Raw genomic sequence first — 14,059 nt, 5'->3', positions numbered from 1 at the left:
CAGTGCCAGCTCTGGGGGAGTGCTGCATGGGGACACCGGGAAGGTCCTTCAGCTTTCTCTTGGGGTCAGACAAGTCCCTGTCTGTCAGGTCACAGCTCCAGCCAAAGCATCTGGCAATGGTTCTGAGGGACCATAGGCACCAGGTGGCAGAAGGGAACTGGGTGTCTGTGCTGGTGAAGACTGCCAAGGAAGCTCTGCTGAATGCTTGTATTAACACCTTGGGAAACTGTGATTAAAGTCTGATCAGCAAGTGAAACTCCATCTGTGCCATCTGGTTGTCTGTCTTGCACCAGTTTAGAACTGCAAGATTATTTAGTGGTGCAATTTACAAGCAGAGACCTGTTTAGAAATAAGAGCGTCAAACCTTTTGTTTAAGTTGAAGCCAAAGTCCCTATATACAAAACCTTTAAATCTTAAATAGAGTCAAGAATCATTCTATAATTGCGTACAAAAAACCCCATTGTTTTAGAATGCCATTGACCATACGTCTTCAAATGATACAATGAATTAAAGTACCTTGGGTTGGCAATTGATTCTTTCTCTTCTTCTCTTACAGTAGGCAAACATTCACAGTCAGCTGAAAAAGGGTAAGAAACAAGACTAGGGTTACTCTTGGAAGTTCTTCTACATTTATTTCTAAAATACATCAACTTTCGTCATGCAGTGTCTAGAATACAGATCTGCAGATGCTCTTCTGCACCCTTTGTTCTGCACAGTCCCTATAGCATAAACGTCACACGTTTTAAATCCTCCTTCCCTTTGATAGGTGTTGCCATATTTATTTAATCTGTTGTTTATGTACACCTATACTAATGGACTGCTTTTGAGGACTGTTTCCTACAAAATACCATGGAGAGAGTTGTTTGTTAATCTTCCACCACTTATAGCTGCACCTATGCTTTACAGTCCAGCTGGGAATTTGGGACTGGGGTTCAGGGAACACTAACACATGCACACAGAAGTGTGTAAAATACTTGCTCCCTTCTCTCCACAGAATTTAAAAAAAAAAACCATTTTACAACACTATTTCCCCATGCAGTACACTTCAGGCCTCTCTTTCACCACTGCCACTTAGCACATGTTTTCTACTAGAGCTTACAAAACAGCGAAGGTCAAACCCCTGTCATGTGGAGCACCCTGCTAATGTGGAGAAATGCTCCAAAGAGTTTTATGTCCTGTAAAACAAAGCTTCCCTAGGAGGTCAGGCAAATGAGCCATTTGGACATAAGGCAAGGGACCAGGAATGAAAAAAATATCAGTGTTTCAGCATTTCCTAGTCAGTGAAAAGCTGTTTGCAGTTCAAAATCAGGCCTCAGTTAATTCTTGCCTTACCAAAGACCAGTATTTTTTGAGGAGAGCCTTGAAGGAGGATGCAGGGCCCTTAGAGATTTTGACCAGATTTCAGTTGGGAGGAAAATGGAGGGTGAAATACAAGATACTTAAAAGTAGCTGAAAGATTTCAGTTGGGAGGAAAATGGAGGGGAAAATACAAAATACTTAAAAGTAGCTGAGAAGGGAACTGAAAATGCTGCTGCTGGTAGTTACTACAGGTTCTATTTGTCACATGGACTGATAGACTTGCAGGGGAGGGGAAGGACATTTCATAGGTTCCTGGCAGCAATTTTAAGTAAATGGTGGTCTGAACTATGAGCAAATGCATATTTCTTCTACAATATCACAATGCTGAGCACAATTCAGAAATTCTGAAGACTGAAAGGACTAGATGCATTAGAGAAACTACTATTTAGCATTAATACTGTATATTTAAAAATATAAATACTCTTCACAGCTATACATGTGTTTAATAGAAATGTCTACTGGAAACTGAAAACATTTATGAGATTCCATCATGTGTTAAAAATAAACTCCCACACAAACTAAAATACTCCTCTGAAAAATTCTACCCCTGACATTTGTGCAGTTATTTTAGTAGCAAGGAGTCAAGAACAGAAAGAAAAATGTTGTAGGAAAAGCAGTGATGCACATAGGAAAAGCCTCACATTGATTTTCTATGCATGGGACCTACATCAGCTGGCAAGAAAGGGATGATGGAGTATAGGGGTTACCGTGTACCATTTTTGTTCATGCTGTTCATCCATTTATCAAGCTCTTCCATTTCTATCTCCATAACAGAGGGTGTGTCTTCTTCAAAAATAGGACTTGAGAGAAGAGAGAGGGGGGAAAAAAAAGCATTACACAAAATGCTCAACTCAAACAACTTCCAATGTAGTAGTTTTGTAGGACTCATAATTCCAGACATGTGAATAAACTCTGGAAAGCCATCCTAGCTTAGCAACCTGAGAAGATGTCAGCCCAGTGGGTGTGAACCAAACAGCCACAAGCAGATGCCAATCCTGGGCAGAGGAAGGGTTGGCTGAGACATAGCACGCAGAGGGACTCGGGCAGTGAATCCTGGGGTGTGCCAGGCACAGGACTTCTTGAGAACTGTCCCTGCTGTAAATAGAAAACTGGAAAATAAAATAGTTTGTCTCTGCCCTGGTGGAGCACATGGCAAATGTCCCATTGCTCCAGTGATAAAAGCAGAGGGCCTAAAGTTTTGTTGTAACTGTTACTGACATTTTCAGTGACTTCAAAAGGAAAGGTCATGCACAGAGTAACTCCACATTTATTTAAATGCCTTCACTTAGCTTCCCTCTGCTTATCACTCCTACAGTCATGTGACGGAAAAAAATACTTTTAGCAAAAAAAGACTTTGTTCCTCCCTAAAGCCCATTTAGGAATTTTCAGCATTGATTAGCAAGATGGAGCTCAATAAAAGGCAACAATAAAAATTATTATTCTGATAAGAGCCAAACAGCTTTTGGCTTTTTCCCAGCAGCTAAGGCATTGCTTCTGTGGCAGCCAGGTGAGCCTTTCTGCCTCAACTCTGAGTGAGAAGACAAACTTGAAAAACAGGGGAGCAGGACACAGAGCTCATTCTGAATAGTAAAAGCCTGTGATGAGCCTGGGAACTGATCCCCTTTGCTCATGAGGCACCTTCTATGTCTTGTGGCTGATGGGGCAGGAGGTGCATAGAGTAGGCACAGGAAGGCTGTGGCTGCCTGTGGGGCAGTGCTTGCCTCAGTCACAGTAACTCCTGTTCTCCTGCTCTAGTCTTACACCTTCAGCCAGATACTCAGGTCACACTTTAGCCTCCTATAGAGGTAGTTACCTGGTGCAATTGGTGGCAAGAGGTAATAATGCTTAGTGTATGGTAAAATTAAAACAGATGTTAAAGGACCCAAAAGTCATAATATTCTGTTAGAGTACAAGAGTAAAAAAAAAACAAAAAAAGAGTGATATTCATAAAATTTACCTTTTCACATTTTCACTTCCCAGCTCATCTGGAAAAGAAGAAAGTTGGTATTCATAGTTCTGCAAGATATATACCTCTTTGTATATACAGAGTCCAGACTGCAAACAAGTCTTGAATAGGAACATGTAAAACAGGCTGCATTTTCAAAAGGTACAAAAACCAAATTGTAGATGAAAGACAAAACATCTCAGTCTGTTTGTAATTTTCAGAGGAACCCATTATTTTTAATCCTGAACACACAAAAAGCATCACATTAGTAGCTCAGCCAAGCTGGGAGGAAGCCAAGTGTTTGTGCTGCAGTGGACAGGACAGCACAGATGCACACATCCCTGAGCAAAACAAATGTCACCAGGGAAATGGTATCCTGAAGAGGAACCACTTCTGCAAAAACATTGTTTACTGGAAGCATCAGGGCATTTTACTACTGACTACACAGAGGCAATCCAGCTCTGCCCAGAGACTCTGGGAGCCACTCCTGGAGAGAAGTGAGGGTTGGACTTGCATGGCAGATTAACTCTCAGTTAGGAAAATGAAGCTGAACTAGCCAGATGTCAAAAAGGATCCAAAGCTACTTATGACCCCAAGACAAAGTAAAGATGGGGGGAAAAAATAGTGTAACAGACATAATTCAGATAAATAACTTCCCCTGCAGGAATCGACTGACTGAAAAGCTTGTCTTAAGACAGTTTATTTTTAATTCACTGTTGCCAGTGGATGCTGACACTTCCCAGTTGTTCCAGCGCATTACCTGACTACAGAGCCACCCCAGGACCACAGAGCCATCTGTCCTAGCCTTGAGGGTGCTCAAAATCCCAACTCCAAGCAGTAGGCACAGGGCAAGAGATTCCCAGGATTGTGTTCCTGCAAGGCACCACATTTCTTATCCCTCTGACGAGTGTACCTGCATTTCAGATGAACCAGAAACAGGCAGGCAACTAGGTGCTTGGTGCTGAATTCAGAGTTTGTTAGAGGGTGACCCAGTGATAAGGCAAATGGAGCCTAAAAACACCCTGAAAATTTGACTTAAAATCTGTGTTGAATGTACTGCATTGTCTGCAGGCTGAGGAGCTTAGAGCTACACCCTGGCTCTGTAGAGACACTGGCATGGCCATGTCAGGACTTCACTTACCAACTGCATGGTTTTAATATGATACCTCAGTTTATTTTTTGTGGCTTGACACTCCAAGTTACTGATTTCTTTACTAGCAGATCGAGGCACCTTCCAGAAGCACTGCTCACTCTACCACAGCACACAGGCAGCCTGACCATGGGATTCCTCACTCATTTACTGTGATGTATTTACAGCTGCCACCACCCTATGGGATCAGGATCACTTAAGACTGTTGCTTAAAATGGTTTTGCTTATGCTTAATTCATTGATGCTCCAAGCAGCTTTGCCTTGTGGGCAGTGTAAGGAATAGAAGCATTAACTTCACCTTGCATGAAGTTACAGAGCATGAAGAGAGAGTAAGCATTTGCAGCCACACAGTTACATTCATAAGCATGCTCAGCATTGCCAGGAGCTGAAACTCAGTGCCACAGCTCCCATGGCTGTGCAGCGTGAACAGGAGGTGCCAAGAAGCAGAACTAGCTCCTGCCCAAGGAGAGGTGCATGCCCAGGTACCATTGGCAAGGCAGGATCCCTTTCCTATCTGTCAAACATGCAGTTAGAACCAGAGAAGGAAATCCTGAATGTGGCATCTCAGGCTTTCAAATAACATTTTGTTAATGTTGAGTATATCCTAGAAATATCCCTTTGATGCAGAAGAAGACAAATTTACCTTGCTTAGACTTTCTCCTTTTATGATGTATGACAAAAAATATGATCAGCAAAATCAGCAGGACCAGCAGCACAACAGGGACAACATACATCAAGATAGACTGCTCTGCTGCTTCTAGGCTGTCCTCATTGTCCACAGCATTCAGTTCAGTACTTGGAGCACTTCTTGTTTCAAAGCTGCTTTCAGTAGTGCTTGCAGTGTCAAATACTTGCTCATGGTCATTCGTGGTCGGAGAACCCGTAGCAGGAGGAAGTGTTACTGGAACAGTGGGCAACATTGGTGATCCATCTCCTGATCCACCATTTTCAGAGTCTGTCAAATATATGAGGACAACTTAACGTTTTATGGGTTTCTTTAGTATCATGAGTAGTGAGTCACAGTGTACAGCTTTAGTATTTACTTTTCATCTGATGTCTTAAAAAAAAATCAGCAGATACCTCATACACACAGATTTTAAATCTTGGGCATCAGATCTAAAATTAGACCACAGATTCATCACAAAATCTTACCAGTCATGACCATGTTCCTCAGATGGCTTTTACTGGGGCACGTCAGCATGCATGGCCTGTCTGCTCTTAGCTGCCTTGCACAAACAGACTTCTTTTCCTGCAGGTTGTCATCCGGTCTTGACCTCATGTAAAATTAATCTGCTTCTCAATAAACCACACCAGCCTGCCTGTTTTGCTTCTCAGTCTTGGCACATACATCCCTCCCCTTACCCATTTTGTTAGGCACTTCCTTCAGGGAAACCATTTTCCCTGGTTCACCAGTTGCTTTGGTTCACACCATGTTTCTGTGCTTTCTCAAATTTGTTAAATTTGTCTCACCATGGAAAACAGAAGTGGTGAAATGAAGACTGAAGGATGCAGAAGCTGATGACTTCCACTTCTGCATGGACTAGAAGAGGTCGTAGTTACTGGATACAAGTGCAATTCACTGTTCCTCTGTCTGATTCTATGGACTGGCTGAGGGAGTTTATGGTAAAGCATCAGTGCTGTTATTCCTCAGAAATGCTAAGACTGGGGGCTTTGAACCTCGAAAAAATGAACATTTTGGGTTTAGTTTCATTTATCATGCATTTTGCAAAAAAAAGTGGCTAAAATTGGCTATATTGGTAATAGTGAAACAAGCGCTTTTTGTGAGGTTAATTGAGAGACTGTCACAGACTGTAAAGCTTAACAGAAGTACAGCAGACTCTGGGCTGATACTGTATTCTGTAGTGATGCCAAAAATCCTGTTGTGGCCAAAAGTGCAGGAATCAGTCCTCAGAAAAATTACACCAGTATGTTTCCAAATGTAAAGCCTTCAATAATTTTCTTAGCATGAAATTAAATGGCAGGAGTTTTGTGTTATCTGCCCTTTCAGATACAATGCCAGCACAGTGCAGGTCTCATTTTATGCAATAAAGCAGGATGGGATTTCTTGACTTTCATAATTACATGTTTCTCCCTGATCTTGTAAAGTGCTGGGCAGCCATAGTTTCCACTAGAGTTAGCAAGAGCTTAAGATTTTAAGCACCTCAGTGCTGGCATTTCCAGTCTCACAGGACTGGAACCAAAAGTACTTAGCATTTTAAATGCTTTTGTAAACACATTAATCTTTCTAATGGTCCTGAGAGATGAGTAGTTATCATCTCCATTTTACAAATGAGAAATCAGAAGGACAGGGATGCTGTCCTTCCCGGGGACACCAAGAGAGAGAGGAAAATTGGGATTAGAGCGCTATCTCTTGCTTAATCCACTCTGCAGCATCTCCTCTCCCATCAGATTTGTCTTGAAGAGGAGATGAGTATTTCATGAGACTATCCCAAGAAATCCAATTTTGAATGACTAAAATTATTTGAGTGTAACAGCAGTGTTTTATCTAGATTTTTTTGCTGCACTTACCACTCAGGCACCTGATTGTTTCATGCTTTCCTAAAAACTAGGAAAGAATTTGAATACTTCATAAATAATACCTAATATTTGAATATAGTGTTCAATGCTGTGAAGGTCACCAGAGTCCTGCATCACAATAGGGCAATGAAAATGATAGCTCTTCAGTGGCAAAGCACTTCATATAAATAGTTGCTCTGTCACTTTCTTTGTGTTTAGTGTTTCAGTCAAGAGCAAAACACTACCTCTGCCTCCCTTGAAGGTAATGACCCCTTATGCATGTCCTCCTCCATCCATTCCCATGATCTGCTGGTTGTCCTTAATCCTATCACAGAGGACAGGAGGGAGAGCTCCTCTCCCTTATTGGTTTGGCCATTTGACTTGTCTTTCCAGTGTAGTTTATAGTTCCCAGTGCCTGCAGCCACTCCATTTCAATTGCTGTTGTGCAGAGCAGCAATGTAGAACTAGAGATGTCAGTGCCACGGACTGTGGCGTGATGGACCATGCCACTGGCAGAGCTGATGGCCCAGGGCAGCCTCACTGAACCTCTTCAATGACTTTGCTTCACTTGCCTCCTCTAGCCATCGCCCTTGAAACCCGTTGCCTGCCACATTTGATATATTCAGAGGGACAAGCCTGTTGCTTAAAATAGCAGAGGGTGTGGAGAAAATACCTTATTTCTCATTTACTCTTCCAGCTAAAATGGATTTTTCAAATGTCTAAAGCATGGTGTGGCTTTAAAGCAAAAGCAAACAGTCATACTTCATTAACTGCAGCGCTAAACTTCAGCTCCATTGTAAGACATGCTTGATTTCTGAGAGAGGCTGTTCCAGTGTCTGTGGTAGTTTGCCTGGTTTTGAGCTATGAAGCAGACTTCAAATCACTCGCCTCTGTGTGAAATAGAATTACCTTTTCTAGTCTCTAGGCAAAGCTAATGGTAAATCATGGGGAGTGACCTTGCAGCCACGTATTTTTGTTCATTTTGCATAATTCCAGGGACAAAACAGCGTCTCTCTGGGAACACCCTTTCCTCTTACAGAGATCTTTTCTCTGAGTGAATTAAATACATTTTCCAGCAGAAGGGCAGCCAATTGCACAATGTTCTTGCAAGGACATTGCTCTTATTTCCTGTGTTTCACCTGCTGCCTCAACACATTTCCCTCCCCTGTCACCTCTGAGGACCAGAGCTCGGATCCAAGGGATGCTCTACCTGTCACACGGCAGTCACTCTCACTCTCAAAACACCGACACATCACACTTTTTACACAGTAGGAAAGAACAATCTGCACCTGGGTTGTCCCAGTGGTTTGCATCAGGGAAGGATTTGTACCTCCAGTCTGGCAGGGAGGGACAGGCTCAGGCTTCCCAGTGCAGCTGCAGCACTCACCCAGCCAGTTGTCTGGGCCACATGAGACCCACATGGTTAGCTCCAAGATAGCTGCTGTTTTTCATAATGTTTTGATTTAAAGTGCTCAAAACAGTGAGTGGAGTGTGATGCAGCTGGCCCCCATGGCTGTTTTGTAGGGTGAATGAAAGCTGGGTGTTGCAAGGTTTGGAGCAGTGCAGAAAAGCACCTGAAAGCTGAAGATTTTGTGAGATGCTATTCAAACATCTTTTTCTACACCGGATTTGCAGTGGTCATTCATACCATGAACTGTCTTGTCAGCTGTGCCAGGATTTGCAGAGATCTACTAGCTCCCTGAAAATGGAAATATGACTGTAACATAACATAACATTCAGGATGGAAAACTGAGGCCAATGGAGTGCAACAAGGAGCAAGTCATATCCAACCATATAGATATCTCCTTGACTTTGCAAAGCCTGTGCCCTTTCTCTTGCTGAGCTCAGCCTCATGTTGTAGGCTACAGTCCAACATCCATACTCCTCCCTCTGCACATCTTGTCCAAGGGGCATGTGCTCATACAACAACAGCATTGGCTTCACCTTTGTCTGAACCGCCTGGGGCATGACTCCTGGTGACTTCTTCCCAAGTTGAGGGAAGTGGGTGGGCACACACCACAGCTTCAGGCCAGCCCATATTGTCACTTTTCATGCTTTCAAGAGTAGAAGCGAGAGGGGCAGGCACACAGCTACATCCCACCCCGGTGCGGAGATAGGCACAGCTGGAGCTGGAAGCTAAGAAGCTGGAGCTGGAAGCTAAGGAGTCCTGAGTTTTCCACCATTGAGGTATTAGAGGATCTAGTCCTCAGGAAACCAAAATATCTGAGCAAGCACTATCAGCATCTCAGAAAAGGTTCAATTACACTTCTTAAATATTATAAAACAGCTATGTCCCTGTATGCAGACACTGTGGTATAAGGTATCATTCAGTATTTTCTACTTTAAAAGTATGCATGGACCACTGAGGGACTTTGCTTGAGTTTTGGAGGTGCTCCCAGGTCTGCTTTTCACAGGAGACAGAAGAAATTGAATATACCAAGTGGCCTTAGAGATGGAGTCCAAAACACTACATCTCAATTACACAAACAACATTTCTGTTGTTGCAGCATTTCCTCCTCTGAGGTTTGTGCTGCTGCACTCAGAGGTGGCATGTAAGGAAGTAAGTGGGCAAACAGGTTTATGAATACAGCTGGATGCAAGGCAAAGGAAAATAGCAAAGAAAAATAGCCAGCAGTCAGCACATGTGGTTCTGCTGTAAAACTATCACTGTCTGTGCTGCCTTACCATCACACTTGAGGACTGGGGTCTCTGAAGGGAATTTTTCAAATTACTCTATGGTACCTGCTTACTAGTTTGAAAGGAAAATTTTTGTGTCCCAAACTTCCCGTAATCTATAAGAAGGTATAAAAATGCAGTGAAAGGAAGTCTCATGAGAAGGTGACAGAACAAGAAAAGGCTATAAAGCTGGCATAAAGTTACCACATCCTATATCACTCTGCTCTGTACACACATTCCCCCTGTTGGTATAGTCACACCACTCCACATGGTCCGTATGATCCTCTCACGTTGCCTGGCTCATCCCTGTGCTGTTCCTCTCCCTGCATTTCAAGTTGACGTAAGAAGGGCTGTTCCCTGCTGTGGCTGGGGCTTGCCCAGCTGCCTGTTGTGACAGGTCTTGCCTGTCAGTCTGGCTGGAAGAGGAATCCTCAAAAGCCTGCAGGCTAGCTGTTGGGTGCATACACTCTTCTGATGAGGGAGTGCAAGCATTTCAGGATGGCTAATCTGTAGACAAGATCCTATTAAAACGAGGTGCTTAGAAAGCATTATCTGGGTTAACCTGAAAGAGGAAACAACTGTTTAAGCTCATTTATAGATGATGGAAACTGCTTTTCCTCACTGTATTTCCATCCAGCTGAAGTGCTGCATTAACTGCTGGTGGTGCAAATTCAGTCACACGTCTTAGAGTCAAACTGTGGATCTGTAGTCTCATTTCTCACCCCCAGTTCGAAAGGTTTTCCAGATCAATTTATGCATTTAGTTGCATCTACTTAATCTCATGGCCTTCTAGCTCTGCATCAGTGATACCCGTGTGACCTCACTGTGATCCAAACCTCTTGGTGCTCCTGGCTCTCAGGAGGACCTTGAAATTAAAATTTCAAAAGCTCCAGAGGCTTTCCAGCTATCATAAAATCTCTTGAGAGAAAAGATATTGGTGTCACTGACTGAAATTTAGTATATAATCTTGCTGATGTAAATGAGAGATTTTCTGAAATGTCCCTGGAGCGCTTGAATAAAACACAGTGAATATTTGTGTGTATGGATAAAAGCGAGGCATAAGAGTGAATCTATAGGAGGAATTGATGCATCCAGTAGAAAGGATTTTTCATCTGCTTTATAGGGGACTGCACTTTGAAAAGAAAGGATATAGGAAATCCTCATTTCTTATATTGTTGCTTTGCTAGAAAATTGCAACAGACAATTCTAATGGATTCGAACACATTCGTGAGTTCTTTATTCTAGGGGGGAACAGGTCAAAACAATCAATCTCTTAGAGACCCTGGCTTTGTAGGGGTCTTAACCTAAAAGGCACTTCTCTGGCAAGGAGAGAGTTGCTGCCTGTGCTCATGGTACAAGCTGCTGAATAACTGGACTTTTGATAGCAATGTTTTTTTGAATGACAGCTCAAAACAATAGCTCAGAGATACAGACAAAATAAACCACGACCTGCAACTATGCCTAGCTCTTCCACTTAGTGATCTTACACGTTTTACTGTTCCTCTCCCTCACACATTTTCTTGCTCCCCATGTCAGACCACTTATGCTGCAGTTTCCCACAGTGGGAAATGGCATACGCTGGGAAATGCCCACAGGCTCAGAGCCTGTTCCTATAAGCTTAGGTAAGGATCTTAATGCTTGTTCCTAGGGTCAGCACACACATAGGTAGGTCTTTTGGGCTGTTGCAATGCTGAGCAGTAAGCACCATCACCTGCAGTAGGAAGGGACAGTCATTTGTAGGACTTTATGGCTGCATAAAGCAAGTGGAAGGCAACTGTTGCAGACCCCTATGTCCCCTCAGTATGGAGTCGGGAGAAGGCCAGCACCCAGAGCTCAGACCTCAGGCATGCTCTTAGAGCTACTGGATTAGAGTAATTGCAGCCTAGCTGGGAGAAAATCATCTGTAAATCATAATCCAAATGGCAAGGCTTGGGTTTTACAAGGTTCCAGCATGGTATGGGAACAGGACTTATAAAGACTTTAATCTGTGTATGCTGCAAGATTTAATCATACTCTGTTTGCTTATTTGGTGAATGGTATCTAGACAGCAGACCACTTTAAAGGTGAGGACTGCATCTGGGACTGTAGGTAAAAGGAAAAAAGCTGCTTTAAAGGTCGTGCCCTGTTGATCTGGGAGCAAGGAGAGGTGAGAGTAAAGGATCTCCCTGGGAGGCTGCCCTCAGCAGAAAGGCTTCAGATCCAACACTGCCTGTGGGGTACTTAAACCCTGCATAAACTTTTCCCCCACCAGTTCAATTTTCCCCATCAAGGCCCAAGTTCACAGCTTCCCTCTGCCACCCCTGCAGTTAGAGTAAGCCCCAGGTACATTTTGGGGCTGGTGGTATAAGCAAAACTGCCTTTGTATGGGGAGGAAAGGTGGGTGCTCGCCTCCCCTTCCCCAGCCACTGCAGACTGGCTCCAGAGAGTCAGGAGGGCTCTGGCAGGGCTAACTCAGGAGAAACCATTTCAAAATCAACCAGAATTTAAAGGTGGACCTACCAGTAGGAATCCTCTGAAAGCAGTGGGGAGTGGGTTGGGGCACCTGGTATGTGACATCTGCCCAGTGCTTCATGCAGCCTTTAATGCCTGTTGCAAGAAGGGCAGGGGGTGCCCAGCCACGGGCTGAGGGAGCTGGGACTAAGGTGCCCCTCCACCCTGGGGAGGTGGTGACGAAATTGCAGTGATCAGTGCACTGCACAGGAGCTAAGGAAACAGGAGCCTGATCACTCTGAGTCACTTGTGTTGCGCTCCTCCGTTTCCCTGGGACCTCCGTTTCGCTCTGCCCATGGCAGGATTTTTTTCCTCTGAATGCTTTGATCCTGAGCTGCGCTCAATGCTTGCAGCATATTTTCCTCATGTGTCTGCAATGCAGCAACTCAGACAAGACCAAACCACTTTATACCTCACTTAGCTCACTCTTGCAGCTAAGCAAGACTCCCAACTGCAAGCAGCTCAGCAGCACACTGGGAGCCTCAGCTCAGCTTTACACCCTGGTTACAGTATCGGTTCTCAGGGAAAAAGTACCTACACCAAAACACCCATTCTGGCAAAGCACTTAAAGACCTTAAGAGAAAAAGTCCAGGATAGCTGGGAGTGACCATCCTCTCTCCCTGCTTTCCCTAGAACTCCCACTCGCTACAGCAGCATGGAGGTCTGCAAACATTTCTAGTCCATACTGTGGAACTTTGGCAGGGATTTGTTTGACTCTAAAAGGTTTATAAGCACTGCCTGGCAAGGTTTAACTACAGGAGCTGCCTGCTGTGTGCGGTCACTGGCTGCCAAAACACCAGTGGAACCAATGACCCCCTGCCAACGGCTAAGAGCCTCTGCAACAACATTCTGTGGCTTTTCCACTCATGGTTCTTCCCTTCAGAAGGTCAGGACCTAAATCTATAGTGCTGGCTGCTTTGTTCTGCAACTAAGAATTCAAAATATTTGTCTCTGGAACCGGCTGTTCTTTTGTTAAACTGGTTTCAGTGCACCGGGACTGAGGAAATCAACAGTCAGTTTTTGAATGGCAGCAGTGCTCTGCCTTTAACTTTACTATTGAATGCTGATAGTTATGGGTGTGGGCTTAAAGAAGTTCAACAAATAACTAAAATTAGAACCAGAATGCCTGACGGGTCGACATGGAAACTCCGGTTCCCTCCACACCTCCCTACACACCTGCAATTTCAGAACTGTAGGAATTGTAGTATTTGGTTGCTGCTGTTTGGGGTTAGGTCTAAGGAAATAATATCAAAGCTTTGAAAAAGTCAGGCAGCTGAAAATAGAATGGGTAAACACAGCTAAAAGCAGCAGAGAGCAAGTCCCCACAGATCTTCTCCCAGCACTCAGTTTGGAGGGTGTTGCCCTCCAATTCGGTCCCGTCGCTGCAGGCATGAAACACAGTCCCAGCTCGGCAGGCAAAACGCACTTTCTTACTCACCACTGTCGGTAGATCCTCCAGCCAGCGACAGGGCAGAGAGCAGGGCGACGAGGCTCGGGCTTCGCATGCTGCCCTGGCACTGCTCCCACCCCGGGGAGCTCCCGCAGCCTCCGTGCGGCACCCGAACATCTACATTTCCTGCTTCCTGCCGGGGTGCATCTGAGCTGCATTTCTTCAGGAGATGGACTCTCTTTGATGGGTTTTAGGAAGTGATGTAATTCCGTCTGGGCCTGTCAAGCGAGCAATGATTGCAAAAGAAAGAAGAAGGAAAAAAAAGCAGAAGTTGCTCTTCAAGCACTAACTTGGCTGAAGCACCTTAATGCTGTAGGTGAGAGAGCTCCTGCTCTCCTCCATTCCTTTCACTCCTGACTTTATTACCTTCTGACTTCATCTATACACAGTACTACAGGGACAGACATCATGCAAATACAAATCAGACACAAAATGTATGCCTCTTAGCAGGAAGGTTTTATGTCACTTTTCA

General features: G+C 44.2%; 1 protein-coding gene across 1 annotated transcript; it reads right to left on the bottom strand.

Moving 5' to 3' along the window:
* Positions 1-516: 516 nt before the first annotated feature.
* TMEM154 (transmembrane protein 154) lies at positions 517-13,704 on the bottom strand (the record flags this gene model as incomplete). Its single annotated transcript, XM_009076535.1, is given in 6 exon segments — positions 517-577; positions 2,074-2,159; positions 3,317-3,344; positions 5,098-5,409; positions 13,576-13,668; positions 13,671-13,704. Coding segments are annotated over 6 exon segments (614 nt in total), but the record flags the coding sequence as incomplete, so codon positions are not given.
* Positions 13,705-14,059: the final 355 nt, after the last annotated feature.

This window comes from Acanthisitta chloris, unplaced genomic scaffold (genome assembly GCF_000695815.1).
Source record: "Acanthisitta chloris isolate BGI_N310 unplaced genomic scaffold, ASM69581v1 scaffold6266, whole genome shotgun sequence".
In the NCBI taxonomy this organism is placed as follows: Eukaryota; Metazoa; Chordata; class Aves; order Passeriformes; family Acanthisittidae; genus Acanthisitta; species Acanthisitta chloris.
Note: the sequence above shows the minus strand (reverse complement) of the source record. Positions and strands in the feature narration are given on the sequence as shown.